The 22,493-nt window shown below is 34.6% G+C and overlaps 1 protein-coding gene across 2 annotated transcripts in view; it reads left to right on the forward strand.

Moving 5' to 3' along the window:
- The window catches only part of TRHDE (thyrotropin releasing hormone degrading enzyme), a 392,470-nt gene that overhangs the window by 219,329 nt on the left and 150,648 nt on the right, over positions 1-22,493 (forward strand). For both annotated transcript variants that reach the window (XM_002823522.6, XM_054527400.2), the window contains exon 6: positions 15,638-15,775. In XM_002823522.6, the coding sequence (XP_002823568.4) occupies positions 15,638-15,775 (138 nt within the window). The remainder of the gene's footprint in view (positions 1-15,637; positions 15,776-22,493) is intronic.

A 22,493-nucleotide genomic window follows, 5' to 3' on the forward strand; every position in this document is an offset into this window, starting at 1 on the left:
GCAATAGTAACCTATCAATAATAACCTTGACTGTAAATGGCTTAAATTATTTAATCAAAAGACATAGAGTGGCTGAGTGTATAAGAAAACAAGATCCAACTAGATGCAACCTACAAGAGACTCACTTAAGCTTTAAGGAGACACACAGGCTGAGAGTGAAAGGGTGGAAGGACTCCATGTAAATTGTAACCAAAAGAAAGCAGGGCTGGCTATACTTCTATGTGATAAAATAGACTTCAAATCACAAACAATCAAAAGAGGCAAAGATGGTTATTACTTAATGAGAAAGGGGTTAAAGCATCAAGAGAATATAAATATTGTAAATGTGTAGGCACCCAACACTGGAGCACCTAAATATGTAAAGCATATATTAATGGACATGAAGGGAGAAATAAATAGCAATACAATAATGGGGACTTCAATACCCACTTTCAACAATGGAAACATCAATCAGACATAAAATCAATAAGGAAATATTGTACTTGAGTTGCATTTTTGACCAAATGAACCTAGTAGACATATATGGAACTTTTTATCCAATAGCAGCTGAATATACATTCTTCTCTAGGACACATGGAACATTGTTCGGAATAGACCATATGTAAGGCCACAAAACAAGTCTTAGAAAACTTAAGATGATTGAAATCGTAGGTAGCATCATTTCAGACCACAGTGGTCTGAAACTAGAAGTCAATAACAAAGAGAATTGTGAAAAATTCACAAATATGTGGAAATTAAACAACATGCTTCTGAACAACCAATGGGTCAAAGAAGAAATCGAAGGAAATTAAAAAATATACTGAGACAAATGACAATGAAAACAAAACGTGAAAATCTATAAGAGGCAGCAAAAGCAGTTCTAAGGGAGGATTTTATAGTAATAAATGCCTACACTGAAAAAGAATCAAGCTCCAAAATAAATCATCTAACATTACACTTCGAGGAATTAGAAAAAGAAGACCATACAAAATCTTAAATTAGCAGGAGGAAAGAAATAATAGAAATCAGAGCAGAAATAAATCAAATACAGAATGGAAAAACCATAGAAAAAAATCAATAAGACTAAGATTTTTTTTGAAAAAAAAATAAACAAAATCATCAAGCTTTTAGCTAGCCTAATTAAGAAAAAAGAAGACTCAAATCAAAAAATAAAAAAATTAAAGTGAAGAAGTTTGAACAGATAACTCAGAAATAAAAAAGAAGACACAAATAAATGGAAATAAATCACATGCTCATGGATGTGAAGAATTAATTTGTTAAAATGTCTGTATTACGGAAAGCAATGTACAGATTCAATATGATTCCTCTCAAAATCCCAAGGGCATTATGCACAGAAATAGAAGAAAACAATTCTAAAATGTATATGGAAACATAAAAAACCTTGAATAGCCCAGGCAGTCTTCAGCAAAAAGAACAACGCTGGAGACATCACACTTTCTGATTTAAAATATGTTACAAGGATATAATGATCAGAAGAGGGTTGTACTGGAATTAAAACTAGTCATGTAGACCAGTGGAAAGAATACAGAGTCCAGAAATAAATCCAAATGTATACGCTCTGGTAATTTTTGACAAGGCCACCAAGAAGACACGATGAGAAAAGGATTGTGTCTTTAATACATGGTGCTGAGAAAGCTAGATTTCCATATGTCAAAAAATAAAATGAGACTCTTGTCTTACACCATCCATAGAAATCAACTCAAAATGGATAAGACCTAAATGTAAGACCTGGAGCTATAACACTTTTAGATGAGAACATAGGAAAAAACTCTTGGACATTGTTGTTAACAATGATATCTTGGTGTGATACACCAAAAGCTCAGGCCACAAAAGAAAACATAAATAAATGGGACTACATCAAACTGAAAAGCTTCTGTACAGCAAAGGAAACAACAAAATAAAATGGCAGCCTATGGATTGGGAAAAAAAGTTTGCCAGCCATATATCTGATAAGGTATTGATGTCCAAAAGATATAAAGAACATATACAACTTAATAGTAGAAAAAATAATTGAAAAATGAGCAAAAGACCAGAACAGATATGTCTCCAAAAGAGACATAAAAATAGCCAGCAGATATATGAAAATATGCTCAACATTGTTTGTCATCAGAGAAATGCAAATCAAAATCATGAGATACCACTTCATACCTGCTAGGATGACTATTATCAAAAAGTTAAAAGATAACCAATGTTGGAAAAGTTGGGGAGAAAAGGAAAGTCTTGTACACTTGGTAGGGATATACAGTTATTATGGAAAATAGTATGGAAGTTTCTTAAATGATTAAAAATAGAACTACCACGTGACCCAGCAATCCCTCTTCTGCATACATACCCAAAGGAAATGAAATCACCATCTTGTAAAGATATCTGTACTTCAGTGTTCACTGAAGCATTAGTCACAATAGCCAAGATATTGAAACAACCTAAGTGTTCGTTGATGAGGAAATTTTGTGTATAAATACACACACACACACACACACACACACACATTTTGTTCAAAAGAATAAAATCTTGCCATTTGTCATACCATGGATATGTCTGGGACAAATTATGCTAAGTGAATAAGCTAGACACAGAAAGAACAATATTGCATGATTTCACTAATATGTGGAATCTGTAAAAAAAAAAAAAAAAAAAACCTTAAATATATGGAGATAGAGAAGAAAGCAGTGGATACAGGTGGAGAGGTGGTCCAAAAATTGGAAGATGTAGTTAAGAGGATACAAATTAACAGTTATGTAGGATGAACAAGTCTAGAGGTCTAAGATACAATATGAGGACTATAAATAGTAAAATTGTACTATGTCTGTGATTCGTGCTAAATGAGTCGATTTTAGCTGCTCTTGCCACAAAACCGAAAAAAAAAGAAAATAGGTAGCTGTGAGATGATGGATATGTTAATTTGCTTCACTATAGTAACTATTTTACTATCTATATCCCATGTTATGTTGTATACCTTAAATTTACACAATAATATTTATTAAAAAGAACACTTTACAATCACAATTCATAGTTTAAGCAACTAAAAAAGAAATCCTCAAAAATAAATGAAAGCTAAATGACATGCATATTTTTAAAGGGTTATATGAAAGCACATGACATATGGAGATTATTTGCAGTGATTTTTTGGGCCGCGAGAATCAGAATGAGCTATGTAATTAGACAACCTGTTCGTAATTATTACTGTGATTGACATTATTTGAAGCACATTCACAATTGTTCCATAAGACCCAGGATTATCATAATTAATGAAAATGTGAGTGACTGGTTGATAACTTCTGCTGTATCAATATTGCTATATTTTTAAGGTTCTTGAGTAAGTCTGCAGAATAATAATAATTTGGTTGTATATAATTAAGTTCATTTTGTGTTCTATCTTAGCATTTTCCCTTAGCTGCATCACATCTTGGATAAAATGAGACATGACGCATTCAGCTTGGATGTTAAAAACAAAACATGAGGCAGCTGAAGGGTTTAGTCATGGAACAGACCCACAATTTAACCCACTTTCTCTGTGTTCATCATGTCCGAGAGTATAGCAGCGCATAAAAACTGTGCAGAGGGTTATCTGGGATTATGAGAGGCACAAAATCACCTGAGATATTTCTATAAAAATATAATCGCTTTTTAAGTTTATGCACTGATTAAGGCATCTTAGAGATTTTGTAGCTTGGCATTGAATGAAATGTAGTTAATGGCTGAAAGAAATAACATATGGAACACATTATTTCAGTTACTTGTAATGCTTATGCAAAATCACAGAATAATGTTATATCAATAAGAGATATGCCTGGAGTCTTGTGATCATGTACCGCTTTCCATAAAAGATTATGCAAACAAACTTTTCAGTAGAGTGCTTGTTTCATTGTAGGCATTAGTGGTGATTATTTTTAAAATTATTTTTCAAAAATGTCTTCTGTATCTAAGTGTGTTTACACAAGATTGGCTTTAGTATAAATGGACTGTTTTAACAGGCTGCAAGTGAAAATAATTATTAACATCTTGGACAAGTATATTTTACACATGAGATTTTGAAATGTTAATTTTTAAAGTGCATTGGTATATGGAAGCAACATTTATTTTCACTAGCTTTTACTTTCTCTATCAGTATGATTTAGCTGTGCATAAATTATTTACTAGTCAACTAAATGATGGTATAATTTTTCACTGGTAAATCTAGCTAACTTTCAACTGGTAGAACTTAAAATACTTTTGGACATTATAGAACTTTATAAACAGTTGGATGACAATATAAAATTCACAAAGTAAATTTCTTTCAGTGTTATAGGAAATTTGAAGTCTATATAATTTCTAATTTTCACAAATATGGCATTGTGCTATATGCTTACAAAAGATGATAATTGCAAAGTTACAGGGATACTATTTCACATAGATTAAAATCTGATGGATATTTTCCCCCAATATATTTACTTTTTTTCAACTCTTGATCATATTTCTCTGCTTTAACCTTTGTCATGATTTGAGTAGGTAATGAAAAACAAGAAGGAAAAACACCAACTGTGCAGTGCTAATTATGTGTTTATTCTTCATTCTAGCCTTGTATAAATAAGTTCAGTTTAGTAATAATTCATGTGGTATTTTGCTTAACCTAGGGACTCTTAAAAGTCTTTATCATGTTGTAGTATAGATTTCCAGAGAAGTAAAACATAAATTATATATCTTATTTGTTCTCTTTATGATAGATCAAGTAAACTTGAATCAACATAGTCTCAGACACTGAAAGCATTTTAACTCATAACATTCTCTTTACTTTCTACTCCCACAGTATTTTATACTATTAATAATACTGAACCTATCACATGGCATTAATGGGCTGTATGTGTATCAGTCTTTCATACCATAATGGGAGTTGCTTAAAGGCAGAATTGTGTCTCAATTATGTCTCCTTTGCTTCTAACGGAGGACCTCCTATAGAAGAGGGAGTCAGGAAACATATGTGGAATTAGATTGCATTGTTCAAGCATTACAATTTTAGTCAGACATTCTGTTTGTTTGATTCCAAGGATTAAAAAACTTCCCTTATCTGTACCTAAGAAATTATATCCAGATATTGTGAACATTACAATCTAGAATAGGATATTACATAAACAAATGAAAATACTGAAAAAGGAAATAACTGTATTTGGATATCTATATTTGCATCTACATACCTTATAAGTCTGCCTACATTTATATTTATATCTATATTTAATGTACGCATTTTGGATTTCAAAGTAAATACATTGGTTGATCACCACTGGTTATAAAATTGAGCTAAGTTTTAAAGAAATAATTGGTGCAATGTGTTTTGATCACAAAGGTAAAGCACATATTGTGTGCTATTTGTGCACAATTATGCAATGTTGTCCTGTTTCTCTGTTTCCAATTGCTTATCACTCTAGTCCACTTTCCCACTATTCAGAGATATTCAGAATCATATCTCTAAATGTAGCCCTGATGATGTCACTTCCTAACACTATCTTTCTGACTAGGCATGGAAAAATCTTGATGATTTCATTATTGCCTATCTTCCTTTTCTCATTACTAGTAATTTACTATGTTATACTCTCTGCCTTTAGCCACACAAAACTCTGTAGTCCCCCAAACAAATCACAGTATCTCAGGTCTCCGTGACTTTTCCCACATATTCCTTTCTGTCCAGAATGCCCTTTTCTGCCATTCCTCCTAGAAAACTCACATCAGCCTTAAATATTCAATTCAAACTCTACCCTGCCTAAAGCAGAATAATTAACAGACTTTTCGGGGTAGTCACACTACATCCTGAACCTACTTCCATTTTTACATATAGCAAGTTGTGTTTTAACATTTGTTTTCACCTTTGTCTGTCCTACTTCTATAGCCTTTGCAAGTAGGATTTATGTCTTTGTATCTTTCTTGTCCCAGAACCAGGCATACCGTCTGAGATATAGCAGGTGCTTAATAAATATTTGTAGAACTAATTATCTTATTTAATTTTTACAACCACATATGTTTGCAGCTGAGGATGCTGAGGTCTAAAAAGTTTGAGTAACTTGCTCAAGGTTATACAGTTAGTGAATGGCAGATATCCAGTCTGGAGGCTTCTATGTGTCTGCCTTTTATCCTAGGAATACCATAAAAGCCATTTATGTTCAGATCTATCCTTCTATAAAATTGAGTATTTGTAGCTGCTCTGATGTAACCCATGTCTCTTTGATAATTTTTCTTCTGCTTTCTCCATGCCTATGAATACCTCACAACTACTTGAATTGGCTCAGTCTTGGCTCTTATCTTCCTTGTCTCTTGTTTGATGTATCTCACTTTCTTTGATCTTGATTTAGATTATTCTGTGATTTTTTGGTCTGCTTTTTGTTTGTTTGTTTGTTTGTTTTTTTTGGTGACAAAGTCAAAGTATCTGCCTTGTATTGCTCTTCCTTAAAATTAGTCAGTCTTCCTAGGGGAACCTGCCAACATCCTTACTCTTATTTCCTATTTTCCATCCATCACCAGTGACTGAAGCTACACCAGGCATATTCTCTTTTAACCCCTCAGACTGACATGTTCAGGCAGAAGCCATTACAAGACATCAAGAAATATAATTTCTCAGATGTACCTAATGCTGTGATAAGAACTATTAATAATTCCCTTCACAGATGCTACTGAATACCAATATATGAAATGCTAATATTGTAATAAATACCATTTAAGAGAGTGAATTCTTTGTGAGATTTCACTTTTATTTATATATAACTACTATTTATTGTCAAAAGCTTTTTAGCACTTGCCTCTTATCTTAGACCCAGGCTTTTACTTTCAATTGCCTATAGCACATATCTTTTTAGATATTTACCTTAATTTTCCTTGCAAAATGTCTAAAACTGGATTTTTTTAGCATATTCTCCAAACCAAACCTTTTTCTACTTCTCCATTTCTGTCAATAGTTCCTCCCCCGTTTTTTTTTTTTTTAAGTTTCATCAAGTCTAAAAACTATGTAGTTATCTCTGAGTATTTCCTCTCTTTCATCTACTAAGGGAACCAAGGCATCAAAGTGTCAACATTGGTTGAATTTTTTTCATTCAAAATATCTCTCAGATCCAACAGTCCTTCAGCAACACCGTGTTCTAATACATCATCACCACATCCCACTTCCTGTCTCCTGTTTACATGCATCAAATAATTCTGTCTACTGCAGATAATTTTCCTAAGACACTACTTTTATTTTGCCATTATGCCTGCTGCTGCCTATTTATTAAGACCAAACTTCAACCTGATAATTGAGAATGCAGAGTGCCTTTCTTTCATGTTTCCTCTGCCAGATTTGCCCTTTTTTAGCTGTTTCCCCCATTTATCTGAGTAAACACTCATCCTTCAACAACCCACTTTAATGTCACCTCTTCTATGAAGCCTTTTCTGAACTAATTAATCATTTCATCCTCTGTGTTTTATAACATCCATCATATTATATTACAGTTTGCTGTTTATCTGTACTTTTTTGTACTTTTTGTTCTACTGTTGAGTTATTTAAGGTTAGGGCCTAGGTTTCGCTGATATATTCGTTCCTCAAATGCTGCACAATATCTGGCATAGAGTGGTAATTTAATAGGTATGTGTTAAATGAATGAATACATAAAATAATGGCAGTGTCATTTTATATGGTATTCATTCTCAACTCTACATTTACTCTCATTTTCTTTACTTTTCTGAAATGCCTTTGTACTGTTCTCCAAAAATTCAACTGCAATAGATTTTTGAAAATAGTTGAATACAAAATGATACATTTGATATTATTGTAACTATTTAAATGTGGGCACATATTCAACCACTCTAGGTAGTATCTACATTGAAGTGGTGGAATTTATGGTTACTGTTGACATTGAACTTATTTTAAACAGATTTTAAAGTTCTCCATTTTGTTTTATTGTGCTGCTTTTTCAAAGTGTTAGGTCACTTATCATGGTGGCCTTAAAATATGATGTAAAATGATAAGTGCCTGTTGAATATTCACCACAAATATTTCAACATGCATGTGTACACACACACATACACACACATACACACCAAACTTTAAATTTCCTTCAAGAGTCAGATCAAATTCTACTTCTTCCTTTAAATGTTCCACAAATCATTCCAGTTAAGAGTATTTATATTAGTCTGTTCTCATGCTGCTAATAGAGACATATGTGAGACTGGGCAATTTATGAAGGAAAGAGGTTTAATTGACTCACAGTTCCACATGGCTGGAGAGGCCTCACAATCATGGCAGAAGGCGAATGAGGAGCCGTCTTACATGGCGGCAGGCAAGTGAGCCTGTGCAGGGGAATGTCCATTTATAAAATGGTCAGATCTCGTGAGACTTATTTACTATCAGGAGAACAGTATGTAGGAAATAGCCCCCATGATTCAATTATCTCCATCTGGCGCCACCCTTGACATGTGGAGATTATTATAATCCAAGGTGAGATTTGGGTGGGGACACGGAGCCAAACCAAATCAGTGTTGTTTTTTTCAAAATCCCTTTAGCACATTCAGCCTGTAAGATAAAACGATTATTTCATTCACTATGGCCAAATATTCTGTTTTATCTCTTATCTCACATTAAAGCTAGGATTTCTTTATTTTTAAACTTTCATAGCTTCAGGTAAACAGTAGGCAATTAACCAATACTTAATCTTGCTGATGTTGTTGATTTTGATGACGATGAGAGCCCCTGCCAGGGCTGACAAGCTAAGATCATTTCTTATTTTATAGTGACACAGGTCTTTATAAAAAATTAGCACCTTCTCTGCTGGAAACTCTTTGCAAGTCTGTTAAATTGAGTTTGCCTCTGGCTAGAATTTTCTTTTTTCCTCCTCAATTTAAGGTATTAGCTATTCTGGGCTTTGTGGGTGTTCTCCTGCCAGGCTTTTTTCTTTGTTCCCCCTCTCTCTTAATCCATTTATGCATATAAATGTTATTTTTTTCAATTACACAATATCATTCTCTCCAACAAGGTAGACAGATTAATCGTTTGCCAATGATTTAACACTCCAAAACTTAAACACTGGTTATTGAAATTCTACTGACTAGGCAAGGTTTGTTTTTGTTTTCCTCCAGAAGCATGAGGCGATAATATAATATATAATTCATATTTCTTTTTTTAATTTAATTTAATTTTTTTTATTATTATACTTTAGGTTTTACGGTACATGTGCGCAATGTGCAGGTTAGTTACATATGTATACATGTGCCATGCTGGTGCGCTGCACCCACTAACTCGTCATCTAGCATTAGGTGTATCTCCCAATGCTATCCCTTCCCCCTCCCCCCACCCCACAACAGTCCCCGAAGTGTGATGTTCCCCTTCCTGTGTCCATGTGTTCTCATTGTTCAATTCCCACCTATGAGTGACAATATGCAGTGTTTGGTTTTTTGTTCTTGCGATAGTATACTGAGAATGATGATTTCTAATTTCATCCATGTCCCTACAAAGGACATGAACTCATCATTTTTTATGGCTGCATAGTATTCCATGGTGTATATGTGCCACATTTTCTTAATCCAGTCTATCATTGTTGGACATTTGGGTTGGTTCCAAGTCTTTGCTATTGGGAATAACACCGTAATAAACCTACGTGTGCATGTGTCTTTATAGCAGCATGATTTATAGTCCTTTGGGTATATACCCAGTAATGGGATGGCTGGGTCAAATGGAATTTCTAGTTCTAGATCCCTGAGGAATCACCACACTGACTTCCACAAGGGTTGAACTAGTTTACAGTCCCACCAACAGTGTAAATGTGTTCCTATTTCTCCACATCCTCTCCAGCACCTGTTGTTTCCTGACTTTTTAATGATTGCCATTCTAACTGGTGTGAGATGGTATCTCATTGTGGTTTTGATTTGCATTTCTCTGATGGCCAGTGATGGTGAGCATTTTTTCTTGTGTTTTTTGGCTGCATAAATGTCTTCTTTTGAGAAGTGTCTGTTCATGGCCTTCGCCCACTTTTTGATGGGGTTGTTTGTTTTTTTCTTGTAAATTTGTTGGAGTTCATTGTAGATTCTGGATATGAGCCCTTTGTCAGATGAGTAGGTTGCGAAAATTTTCTCCCATTCTGTAGGTTGCCTGTTCACTCTGATGGTAGTTTCTTTTGCTGTGCAGAAGCTCTTTAGTTTAATTAGATCCCATTTGTCAATTTTGGCTTTTGTTGCCATTGCTTTTGGTGTTTTAGACATGAAGTCCTTGCCCATGCCTATGTCCTGAATGGTATTGCCTAGGTTTTCTTCTAGGGTTTTTATGGTTTTAGGTCTAACGTTTAAGTCTTTAATCTATCTTGAATTGATTTTTGTATAAGGTGTAAGGAAGGGATCCAGTTTCAGCTTTCTCCATATGGCTAGCCAGTTTTCCCAGCACCATTTATTAAATAGGGAATCCTTTCCCCATTTCTTGTTTTTCTCAGGTTTGTCAAAGATCAGATAGTTGTAGATATGTGGCATTACTTCTGATGGCTCTGTTCTGTTCCATTGATCTATATCTCTGTTTTGGTACCAGTACCATGCTGTTTTGGTTACTGTAGCCTTGTAGTATAGTTTGAAGTCAGGTATTGTGATGCCTCCAGCTTTGTTCTTTTGGCTTAGGATTGACTTGGCGATGCGGGCTCTTTTTTGGTTCCATATGAACTTTAAAGTAGTTTTTTCCAATTCTGTGAAGAAAGTCATTGGTAGCTTGATGGGGATGGCATTGAATCTATAAATTACCTTGGGCAGTATGGCCATTTTCACGATATTGATTCTTCCTACCCAGAATTTCATATCCAGCCAAACTAAGCTTCATAAGTGAAGGAGAAATAAAATACTTTACAGAAAAGCAAATGCTGAGAGATTTTATCACCACCAGACCTGCCCTAAAAGAGCTCCTGAAGGAAGCGCTAAACATGGAAAGGCACAACTGGTACCAGCCACTGCAAAATCATGCCAAAATGTAAAGACCATCGAGACTGGGAAGAGACTGCATCAACTAACGAGCAAAATAACCAGCTAACATCATAATGACAGGATCAGATTCACACATAACAATATTAACTTTAAATGTAAATGGACTAAATGCTCCAATTAAAAGACACAGACTGGCAAATTGGATAAAGACTCAAGACCCATCAGTGTGCTGTATTCAGGAAACCCATCTCATGTGCAGAGACACACATAGGCTCAAAATAAAAGGATGGAGGAAGATCTACCAAGCAAATGGAAAACAAAAAAAGGCAGGAGTTGCAATCCTAGTCTCTGATAAAACAGACTTTAAACCAACAAAGATCAAAAGAGACAAAGAAGGCCATTCCATAATGGTAAAGGGATTAATTCAACAAGAAGAGCTAACTATCCTAAATATATATGCACCCAATACAGGAGCACCCAGATTCATAAAGCAAGTCCTGAGTGACCTACAAAGAGACTTAGACTCCCACACATTAATAATGGGAGACTTTAACACCCCACTGTCAACATTAGACAGATCAATGAGACAGAAAGTCAATAAGGATACCCAGGAATTGAACTCAGCTCTGCACCAAGCAGACCTAATAGACATCTACAGAACTCTCCACCCCAAATCAACAGAACATACATTTTTTTCAGCACCACACCACACCTATTCCAAAATTGACCACATACTTGGAAGTAAAGTTCTCCTCAGTAAATGTAAAAGAACAGAAATTATAACAAACTATCTCTCAGATCACAGTGCAATCAAGCTGGAACTCAGGATTAAGAATCTCACTCAAAACCGCTCAACTACGTGGAAACTGAACAACCTGCTCCTGAATGACTACTGGGTACATAACGAAATGAAGACAGAAATAAAGATGTTTGAAACCAACGAGAACCAAGACACAACATACCAGAATCTCTGGGACGCATTCAAAGCAGTGTGTAGAGGGAAATTTATAGCACTAAATGCCCATAAGAGAAAGCAGGAAAGATCCAAAATGGACACCCTAACATCACAATTAAAACAACTAGAAAAGCAAGAGCAAACACATTCAAAAGCTAGCAGAAGGCAAGAAATAACTAACATCAGAGCAGAACTTAAGGAAATAGAGACACAAAAAACCCTTCAAAAAATTAATGAATCCAGGAGCTGGTTTTTTGAAAGGATCAACAAAATCGATAGACCGCTAGCAAGATTAATAAAGAAAAAAAGAGAGAAGAATCAAATAGATGCAATAAAAAGTGATAAAGGGGATATCACCACCGATCCCACAGAAATACAAACTACCATCAGAGAATACTACAAACACCTCTATGCAAATAAACTAGAAAATCTAGAAGAAATGGATAAATTCCTCAACACATACACCCTCCCAAGACTAAACCAGGAAGAAGTTAAATCTCTGAATAGACCAATAACAGGAGCTGAAATTGTGGCAATAATCAATAGCTTACCAACCAAAAAAAGTCCAGGACCAGATGGGTTCACAGCCGAATTCTACCAGAGGTACAAGGAGGAACTGGTACCATTCTTTCTGAAACTATTCCAATCAATAGAAAAAGAGGGAATCCTCCCTAACTCATTTTATGAGGCCAGCATCATCCTGATACCAAAGCCGGGCAGAGACACAACCAAAAAAGAGAATTTTAGACCAATATCCTTGATGAACATTGATGCAAAAATCCTCAATAAAATACTGGCAAACTGAATCCAGCGGCACGTCAAAAAGCTTATCCACCATGATCAAGTGGGCTTCATCCCTGGTATACAAGGCTGGTTCAATATATGCAAATCAATAAATGTAATCCAGCATATAAACATAACCAAAGACAAAAACCACATGATTATCTCAATAGATGCAGAAAAGTCCTTTGACAAAATTCAACAACTCTTCATGCTAAAAACTCTCAATAAATTAGGTATTGATGGGACGTATCTCAAAATAATAAGAGCTATCTATGACAAACCCACAGCCAATATCATACTGAATGGGCAAAAACTGGAAGCATTCCCTTTGAAAACTGGCACAAGACAGGGATGCCCTCTCTCACCACTTCTATTCAACATGGTGTTGGATGTTCTGGCCAGGGCAATTAGGCAGGAGAAGGAAATAAAGGGTATTCAATTAGGAAAAGAGGAAGTCAAATTGTCCCTGTTTGCAGACGACGTGATTGTATATCTAGAAAACCCCATTGTCTCAGCCCAAAATCTCCTTAAGCTGATAAGCAACTTTAGCAAAGTCTCAGGATACAAAATCAATGTGCAAAAATCACAAGCATTCTTATACACCAATAACAGACAAACAGAGAGCCAAATCATGAGTGAACTCCCATTCACAATTGCTTCAAAGAGAATAAAATACCTAGGAATCCAACTTACAAGGGATGTGAAGGACCTCTTCAAGGAGAACTACAAACCACTGCTCAAGGAAATAAAAGAGGATACAAACAAATTCATATTTCTTTTAACAGGAAAGTTTGCTCTTTGGAATTTACTTTAGATTTTATTTTTTAAATTATATAGCCATTTACTTTATACCATTTAAAAAATTACATCTCTAGCAAACCAAGGTATGTTTAGTAAATTTTAATATTGATCAATATGTATTTATTGTTATCAAATATTAAAATTAAGATTTAAATAAAGCATCATTTTAAGTTCACTTTACCTGGTTGTTTTAGATCAGGTACTTGAATGGCTTGTAATAGAGCAGGCAATTGCTGTTTAAATGGCTAAATATTATTTTATCTTCAGAATGGAATCACACTTTTAATTCGTATTTCTTATACACAAAAGTGTTCATTGGTCAAGTTGAAGTATAATTATAATTTCATTATTTTTCCCATTCTAATATCAGATAGTTTTCATCTACATTTTAAAATTGAATGAATAACAAGATCAAATATGTGCTTAAAAATAACATTAAATTTTTTCTTTTGAAATTGATACATAATTTTTTCTTATTCTCTAAGACTATGCTATTTTTCTGAGATCTTATTGTTGCTTTTCAGTGGACTTAAATGAACAATTTGAATATTAGTGTTATTAATCTTAAAATTTTAAAGCATAAGGTCTAATTCTACTCTTTTTAATTTGTCTGGAATTAGGAAACTGGTTTGAGAAGAAATATAGTATTTATGTCATATTTGTCATTTAATTCAGTCTAAGTTTGAACTTCTCATCTGTGGCCTCTTATGGTCTGGAGCAGCCCTCTGGGACTCAAAGCGTGGTTTGATTCAGTCATTACCATATAATCCTCTTGGATGGAGCAAAGACCATTGCTGTGAAGCTCTTAGAGCAAGAGAGGACTGAAGAAGTTAAATATATGGGCCATAGACTATAAAACACAATCTATTAGAAAACAAACCTTACAGTATCTAGTCGGATGCCTAATTAAATAAATTATCAATTAAACATACTAAATCATTGAGCAAATGAGGATGAAAAAAATCTTTCTTTAAAGCCAGGTTTAAATTACCACACACATTTATGTCCAGTTAACAATTCTTTTCTTGGCGTATTTTTTCTCCATTTCCATTTCTTTAAATCCAGGATTGGTGTACTCTCAGCTTGAAATTACAACTCACTCAGAAATAACATGCTGTTTATCTGCTGGGCTCAAAACTAGGAGACTCCAGGAGTGAGTTCAGAATTAGCTAGAGCAATTTAAGCATTGGAGTCTTAATCTCTGTAATGATACTCCTCAGGTCACAACTATCTAGGGGCTATTTAGCCTTCTTTATATTTTGCAATTTCTTTTTTCTTACTCTCCTCCTTTAATGAAGGCAGGAGGCCAGGAAGACTACTAGCTGCCAGCATTTCTATTAACAAAAACCTAGCTGTTTCTTTAAAGCAGACTTTCCAAAACAAACAAACAAAAAACAAAAACAGAGAAGTACTTTTTCTTTACAGTTTATTTTTTAACATAGCAAATCAGCTTTCACCAGAGCAAATACTAATGTCTCAACATGCAGAGAATGGAAGTCTCATGATTTTTCTATTTTCATTTCTTCATGGCAATGGATTATTAATACCTATTGATCTCCGCTTTATGTCCATTATTTTGAATTCCCAAATAACATCCACCAGTATTCTAGCTTGATGTGAAGAGTGCCTTTTATTACTAGTTGTGGTCTCTTGATATTTTTTCAGAAAATAAATATGTGTGTGTGTGTGTGTGTGTGTGTGTGTTTTGTGTGAGTGTGTGAAGGGGACAGGAAGGGAGGGAAGGACAGGGAAAAACAAGAGCTGTTCAAATGTTACTAGAAATCCATGGTATGAATAACAGAAGGTTAGTACTTCTTATATTTAACTTACCTAAAAGGTGATCTGGGACTGGAATTATAATGTTTACCCTTGTAAAATGCACAGATAAGCCTGCATCTTCTCATGTTGTTATTGCCTGCCCATTGTCCAAATTTGCTTTAGCCACTGTTAAAACACAGAGTTCACTGTTTTTATCTATTTAGGGACCAATGTAGTCCATTGATTTTGTTTCATGTTGTGCTTAAGTCAACCACCTTTGTTTTAGAGTAACTTAAGGAGCATTTTTATTGGGTTCATTTAGAGTTGAGTCATGCCTTGGAAGACTGATGAACATCAGCAATTAAGTGACACACATTATGTTCATGTCATCATATACATTATGTCTAACTATGAATCACCTATGATATTGCCCCATCTACTGTATTGCAGGAAAAGCAGAGGTTTCTGACCGATGTTCTGCATGAAGTGATGCTGCTGGACGGTTTGGCCAGTTCCCATCCAGTATCACAGGAAGTGCTGCAGGCAACAGATATTGACAGGGTGTTTGACTGGATCGCATATAAAAAGGTGGGAATAAAGAACAAAGTGCCAATTAGATATTTCATTACCAAGATAGCTAAACTAATTCATGTTAGATGTGTATATTTTTCTTTATTTCCCGGCAGATAGACATAGACTGTGAGTTAGAAAACAGAGTCACTAGGTTCATGTCATTTTATGAGCTACAGCTTTGCTTTAAAAGTTGGCAAAATGGAGATTAATGTTTGCCAAATAATGCATAGAAATATTGGAAATATTAATCAATAAATATTTGGAGACTCGATATGAAATTGCTCTACAGATGATGTTATGTAAATGTCAGTTTTTATTATTAATAAGAGGGCTGACCCATATAGTGACAAATTAATTTTCACCAATGTCCTTAAATACTAATTTATTTTGATGGGCTGATGCAAATGGATATAGGTAATGACATGATACATGCATCTTATAAACATTATTTAAAAGAGATTTTGAAAATTAAACATGTTTCCTGAATAAGCATAACAAAAGAAATTTTAAAGACTAGACTTTGAATGGCAACGAATAATTTTGAGCCAATGACTAGATATAAAAATAAGGCAAATATGAATTTTTCCCATTGTTACTTGGATTAGGATTTTTCTTTGTATCTCTTAGTTGTTCTAATTTTAACATGATGATGTGCCTCTTAGTGTTTTACATGCACTAGCCACTTAATAATAGTTATAATAGGATCAAAGTCTGCTGTGATCTTTAGTGTAGGTTAAATTGCATTTGTTGGAATTTCTATGTACTTTTTTTTTTTTTTTTGAGATGGAGTCTCGCTCTGTCACCAGGCTGGAGTGCAGTGGTGCCATCTTGGCTCACTGAAACCTTCACCTCCCGGGCTCAAGTGATTCTCCTGCCTCAGCCTCCTGAGTGGCTGGGACTGCAGGCATGTTCCACTACACCTGGCTAATTTCTGTATTTTTAGTAGAGACAGGGTTTCACCATGTTGGCCAGGCTGGTCTTGAACTCCTGTTCTCAATTAATCCACCCGCCTCGGCCTCCCAAAGTGCTGGGATTACAGGTTTGAGCCATGGCGCCCAGCCTGGAATACTATTCTTGATACTCTGTGAGGGATAGAAAGATATCATGAATAACAGCATGGAAATAACTAGGAAGTTAGAAGTTATCCCCTGAAGGATTTATTGTAGTTAACACACAAAAAATATTTTGTTTGGGTCCTGTTAGTCCTCCAACTTTGTTCTTTTTTTTTTTTTAAGTTTCTTTGATCCTTTGCATATGAGTTTAAGAATGAGTTTGTAAACTCCTACAAAAATTATACTGGAATTGCAAGAAATGTGCATTATGTTTATAAAACAATTTGGGAGAGTTGACATCTTAGCAATATTGACTGACCCATGAATACAGTATGCCTCCAATTCCTTTAGGTCCCCTTTATTTCTATCAGTGATGTAGTTCTTAGTGAATACATTTTTCATATATTTTTTTCAGATTTATCCCTAAGTATTTTACATTTCCGGGCTATTGTAAATAATATTATTTTGAAATTTCATTTCTAATTTTTGTGTTGCTGTACATAGAATACAATTCATTTTTGCATATTTTTCTGGTACAATGTTAAATAGGAGTGGTGAGAGCAAACCCTTGTGCTGTTCCTAATTTTAGAAGCAATACCTTCAGTCTTTATCCTTTAGGTGTGATGTCTCTAAATATTTATAAATGCCTTTTATCAGGTTGAAGATGTTGCATGCTATTTTGACATCGCTAAAAGTTTTAATCAGAAATAGATGTTGACTCAATTCAATGCTTTTCTCCAGCATCTATCAAGATGGTTATATATTTTTTGTTTTTTAGTTTGTTAATACGGTGAATTATAATGATTAATTTTTTAATGTTAGACCATCTTTGCATTCCTGAGACAAATGTCATTTAGTCATAATATATTATCCTTTTTATAAATTGTTGGATTCAATTTGCTAAAAACATGTTTAGAAATTTTGCATCCGTGCTAATAAGGGATATTAGTGTGTGATTTTCTTTCTTGTAACGTCTTTCACCTTGTTGTTACTATAGTGCTAGCATCATGTAATGGAAACTATTATCTTTTTCAACTTTCTGGGAGAATTTGTATAAAATTTATATTATGTCTGTCTTGAATGTTTGTTAGAATTTACCAGTATAGCAGTAGGGACCTGAAATTTTCTTCCTGGGAAGGTTTTTAACTAATGATTTAATTTTGTTAATAATATGGTGGGTTATTTATTTATTTTAATGTGAGCATTGGTAGTTTCTTTCTTTCTCAAGCACTTCGCCCATTTCATCTAAAATGTTTACTTTATTGGCATAAAGTTTTACAGGATATATTCCCTTATTATCCCTTTAATGACTGTAGCATCTGTAATCATACAACCTCTTTCATTCCAGATATTGGAAATTTGTGTATTATTCCTTTTTTTGTGATTTGTCTAGCTGGACATTTATAAATTTTATTGATCACAAAAAGCATCTTTTGTTGTAATTGATTTTCTCTTGATTTCTATTTCATAGATATCCTCTCTAATCAATATTTCCTTTTTCTACCTACTTTGAATTTAAATTCTTCTTTTCTCTAGTTTCCTAAGGTAGAAGCTGAGGTCATTAACTTGAGACCTTTCTTCTGTTCCATTTTAAGCATTTATTCTGTAATTTTTTTTCCTAAGTGTACAACCTACGAAATCTCCCAAATTTTGATATGTTGAAGTTTCATTTTCATTCACTTTAAGATACTTGCTAATTATCCATTTCATTTGTAAATTGCCTTGTGTCTTATTCAGAGTGTATTATTTAGATTACAAATATTAGAAGATTTTTCCAGAAAATTTTCTGTTATTCATTTCTTATTTAATTTTATTGTGGTCAGTGAATATACTCTGTATGACTTGAATCTTCCTAGATTTATTATGGTTTATTTTATGGCCCATAAGTTGATATGTGTTGGTAAATGTACTGTATCCACTTCAAAAGAATATGTATTCCACTAGTGTTAGCTGGAGTGTTCTATAAATGCCAATTAGGTGAGGTTGGTTGATAGAGTTGTTCGAGTGTTCTGTATCCTTATTGATTTTCTGTCCACTTATTCATCATGCTTTCTTGATGGGCCTTCATTGTGTGGATTCACTCACGTAGTACCAAATCAAACATCTAAAACTGTGGAGAAAAATAGTGACCCAGTTATCTGCTGGCATATCTGAAAAATAATTTTCAAATGTGAATATGGAGAAATGAGGATTAAAACATTGAGGCTGAAATTTCAGGGACTTCATTTTCATAATCTCAGCATCAGGCCTTTATGTAAATTCAGTTTCTTAGCCTTGTTCTTTGATTTGGCTTCACTCAGTTTCTTCCTGTAAGAAAACTAGTATGTGCATAATGGGTAATAACCAATTACTTTGTAAGTGGAACAAAGGTAAACTATGTTGGGTTTTGCAGGTTAAACCACATCATTCTGCAATGTATGACAGGTAATGTAGATGATTCTGGAGACATAAATAATAACTGCTAACATTTATTACATGGATACTCTGTACTAGTCACCGAACTAAGATTTTTACATTTATTATATAATTTAATTCTTATAAGCATCTGATGGGGTTGTTATGATCATAATCCTCACTTTAAAGATAAGTATGTTGAGTTATGGTAAATTCAAGGATATGTTTCCCAGAAAATTAAGTTCCAGAGCCAGTATTCTTAATTATTTTCATATTTGATTAGCAAGTTTGGCTGGAACATTTATTCCAAAATCATTTGATAAGCCTGTGCTTATGTTCTAGGCACTGTGTGCTGAGTAGAAGAGATATAACAATCAATAATACACAAAGGAGAGAAAACATATAAATAAACCAGTGCAGTAACATATGAGTGTTATCCAGCAATATTTCCATATTAAATGTTGACACCTACCTGAAGTCATCTTAAGCCATTTATTCACTCGTGTTGACTAAATAATGGGTAAATTCGATATGTAGTATTAACTTTCAGAATAGTTGAATTAGGTATTTACAATATCATCAGAAATCTACCTTTCTTCAGTTTGTTGGATCTCTTTCTCTCTATCTGACTTAATTTCTAGATGATCCTTAAGATGTGCTAAGACTCATCTCATACGGGCCTCAATCTTGTGACTCTAATGAGCTCAGAGAAAGAGTAAATTGACTCCCATCCGATAGAAGGTATATCTGTTTCCCCAAAGGGCTGTGATTTGTTTTGATTAGGAAATAGATTATTACTGGCCAATCCTTGTGTCCACAGGGATGGAGTATTCTGACTGGTCAGTGAAGATCATGAGCTCATCCTCTGTGATGTGAGACAAAAGTCCCATAGTGGGTAGGCCCCCTGGGATCACTCAAAGTAGAGGAGGAGCAATTTCTGAAAGAAAATGATCAGTAGAAAAAAGTTATGGATGCCACCTCAGAATCTAAGGAGTTATGATAGAAATATGTACAAGATACAGTCACGAGACAGGGGAGTAGAGGGGAACTGTGAAAAAACAAGAAAATCATTCTTTAGAGGAAGCTCAGAAAAGAAAACTGGTGATTAAGTGGAACATCAAAGAGTTAAACATGATCATAGCAGAATGTGAATTTTGGGTAGCAGACAGGCTGGAAGAATAAGCTGGATACGAACTTGGAAGACATTTCCTTTCGCACTAAGAATGTTTTTTGTTTTTTGGTTTTTTTTGAGACAGCGTCTCGCTCTGTCACCCAGGCTGGAGTGCAGTGGCATGATCTCAGCTCACTGTAACCTCTGCCTCCCGGGTTCAAGTGATTCTTCTGCCTCAGCCTCCTGAGAAGCTGGGATTATGGGTGTCCACCACCACGCCTGGCTAATTTTTATATTTTTAGTAGAGACGAGGTTTCACCATATTGGCCAGGCTGGTCTTGAACTCCTGACCTCATGATCTGCCTGCCTCAGCCTCCCAAAGTGCTGGGATTACAGGCGTGAGCCACTGCTCCGAGACAGAAATTTGTATTTTATCCAACAGGTTAGATAGAACCAAGAAGAGTTTAAAGCAGAGGAGTCAGGTAATTAAAATTGCATTCTAAAAAGAATATTCCTGTAGATGTAGAGATGGAGTTAATATTGATAGATCTGGACAATTCAGGAAAGATTGTAGACACTGGAGTTGTAGAATGTATCACTTATATTTTGGAATGTTGTATGTAACACAATAAAAATTTCTCGCCACTGCTCTTCTGCGTTCCTCTCCCTAAAGATCTCTGTTACTTGTCAACATTAACCTCTGCCAACAGTCAACCCCTCATTGCATCAGTGTTTTGCTAGCTTATCATCTCTTGTAATTATTTCCTTAATAATTATTCTAATTATTCCCAGTTCTGTTTTTTGTTATTCTCCCTGAATAATAATTACAATACACTTTAAATAGCTTTTTATAAAGAAATGTATTATAATGGGACAGAAGATTATAAAAAAATAAAGGTTAGGAACCAATAGACCAGCTACTAATTTGGGATTGAATTTAAGAGCTGACTGCCTTTGAAGAAATACTGAGTAATATTCAATATGGATAGTCCCAAGACCATTATTAAAAGAATAAAAAACTCCTAAAATTGCAAGCATTTTTTAGAGTGGGAAGAGAAAAACATGAAAACTACTCTATTTAAAAAAATTAGATCTGGTGAAATAACAAGTTTCCCATTTTAATAGTAGATTGAAAATGCTTTTATTCTTAAAGTGTAATGGAAGCAGGAAAATACTGTCCATAGACTGGAAAGACTGGAATAGATGGATTGAGACAGTCTTTTTGTTCTAAAAGCACAAAGGAAACAAGAATCAGTAACCCAATGACCTAGATGATGAAAGTGAGTGAATGCTCATTAAATTTACATATGATGCCAAGGTGGAGAGGGTTGCTACAGGCTTGGAAGAGAAGAACAGGGTTCAAAATAACTTCAATTTTAAAGAGCATCCTTTACAAGCAGGAACATTTTTTCAGCAATTCTTATGTCGTGGTTAGTATATCTGTACACCAAACAAAATTACATAGAATAAAAGGTAAGATAATTAGCAAGTGAAAAAATCTTCAAGGGATCATTGGGGACACATTTTTAAAAAGTGATGGTGGTAGAAATTTAACTTGCTGTGCTTTGCCAATATATTCCACACCTTATATTTGAAAATCCTTTGACCAACAGAAGTCAACATGTGAAATTTCTATCATCTTTAGAAATGAATAGGAAAGGCCAATCATCCATTTGTATCTATCACCCCTTGTAATACCAGGCTCCCCATCCACAACATCATGTCAGTCAGGTGATGATTAATGCACAGAGAGAGCACTATTAATGCTACACACAGTATGCCTTATTTCTGCAAGGGGGAAAAAAAGAAGATGCCTTTCTTCAAGAATGCAACCCAGCTGGGCATGATGGCTCATGCCTGTAATCCCAGCACTTTGAGAGGCTGAGGTGGGAGGACTGCTTGAACCCAGGAGTTTAACTCAAGTCTGGTGAACATAGTGAGACTCTGTCTCTACAAAACATTCAAAAAAATTTTTAAAATTTGGTAGGCATCATGGTGCATGTCTCTAGTTCCAGCTATTCAGAAAGTTGAGGGAGGAGGAATGCTTGGGTCTGGGAGTTAGAGGCTGCAGTGAGCTATAATAGTTCTCCTGCACTGCAGCCTGGACAAGAGAGCAAAATCCTATTTCAAACAAACAAACAAACAAACAAAACAAAAGAATGCAACCCAATAGAAG

Source organism: Pongo abelii, chromosome 10 (assembly GCF_028885655.2).
Source record: "Pongo abelii isolate AG06213 chromosome 10, NHGRI_mPonAbe1-v2.0_pri, whole genome shotgun sequence".
Lineage (NCBI taxonomy): Eukaryota > Metazoa > Chordata > Mammalia > Primates > Hominidae > Pongo > Pongo abelii.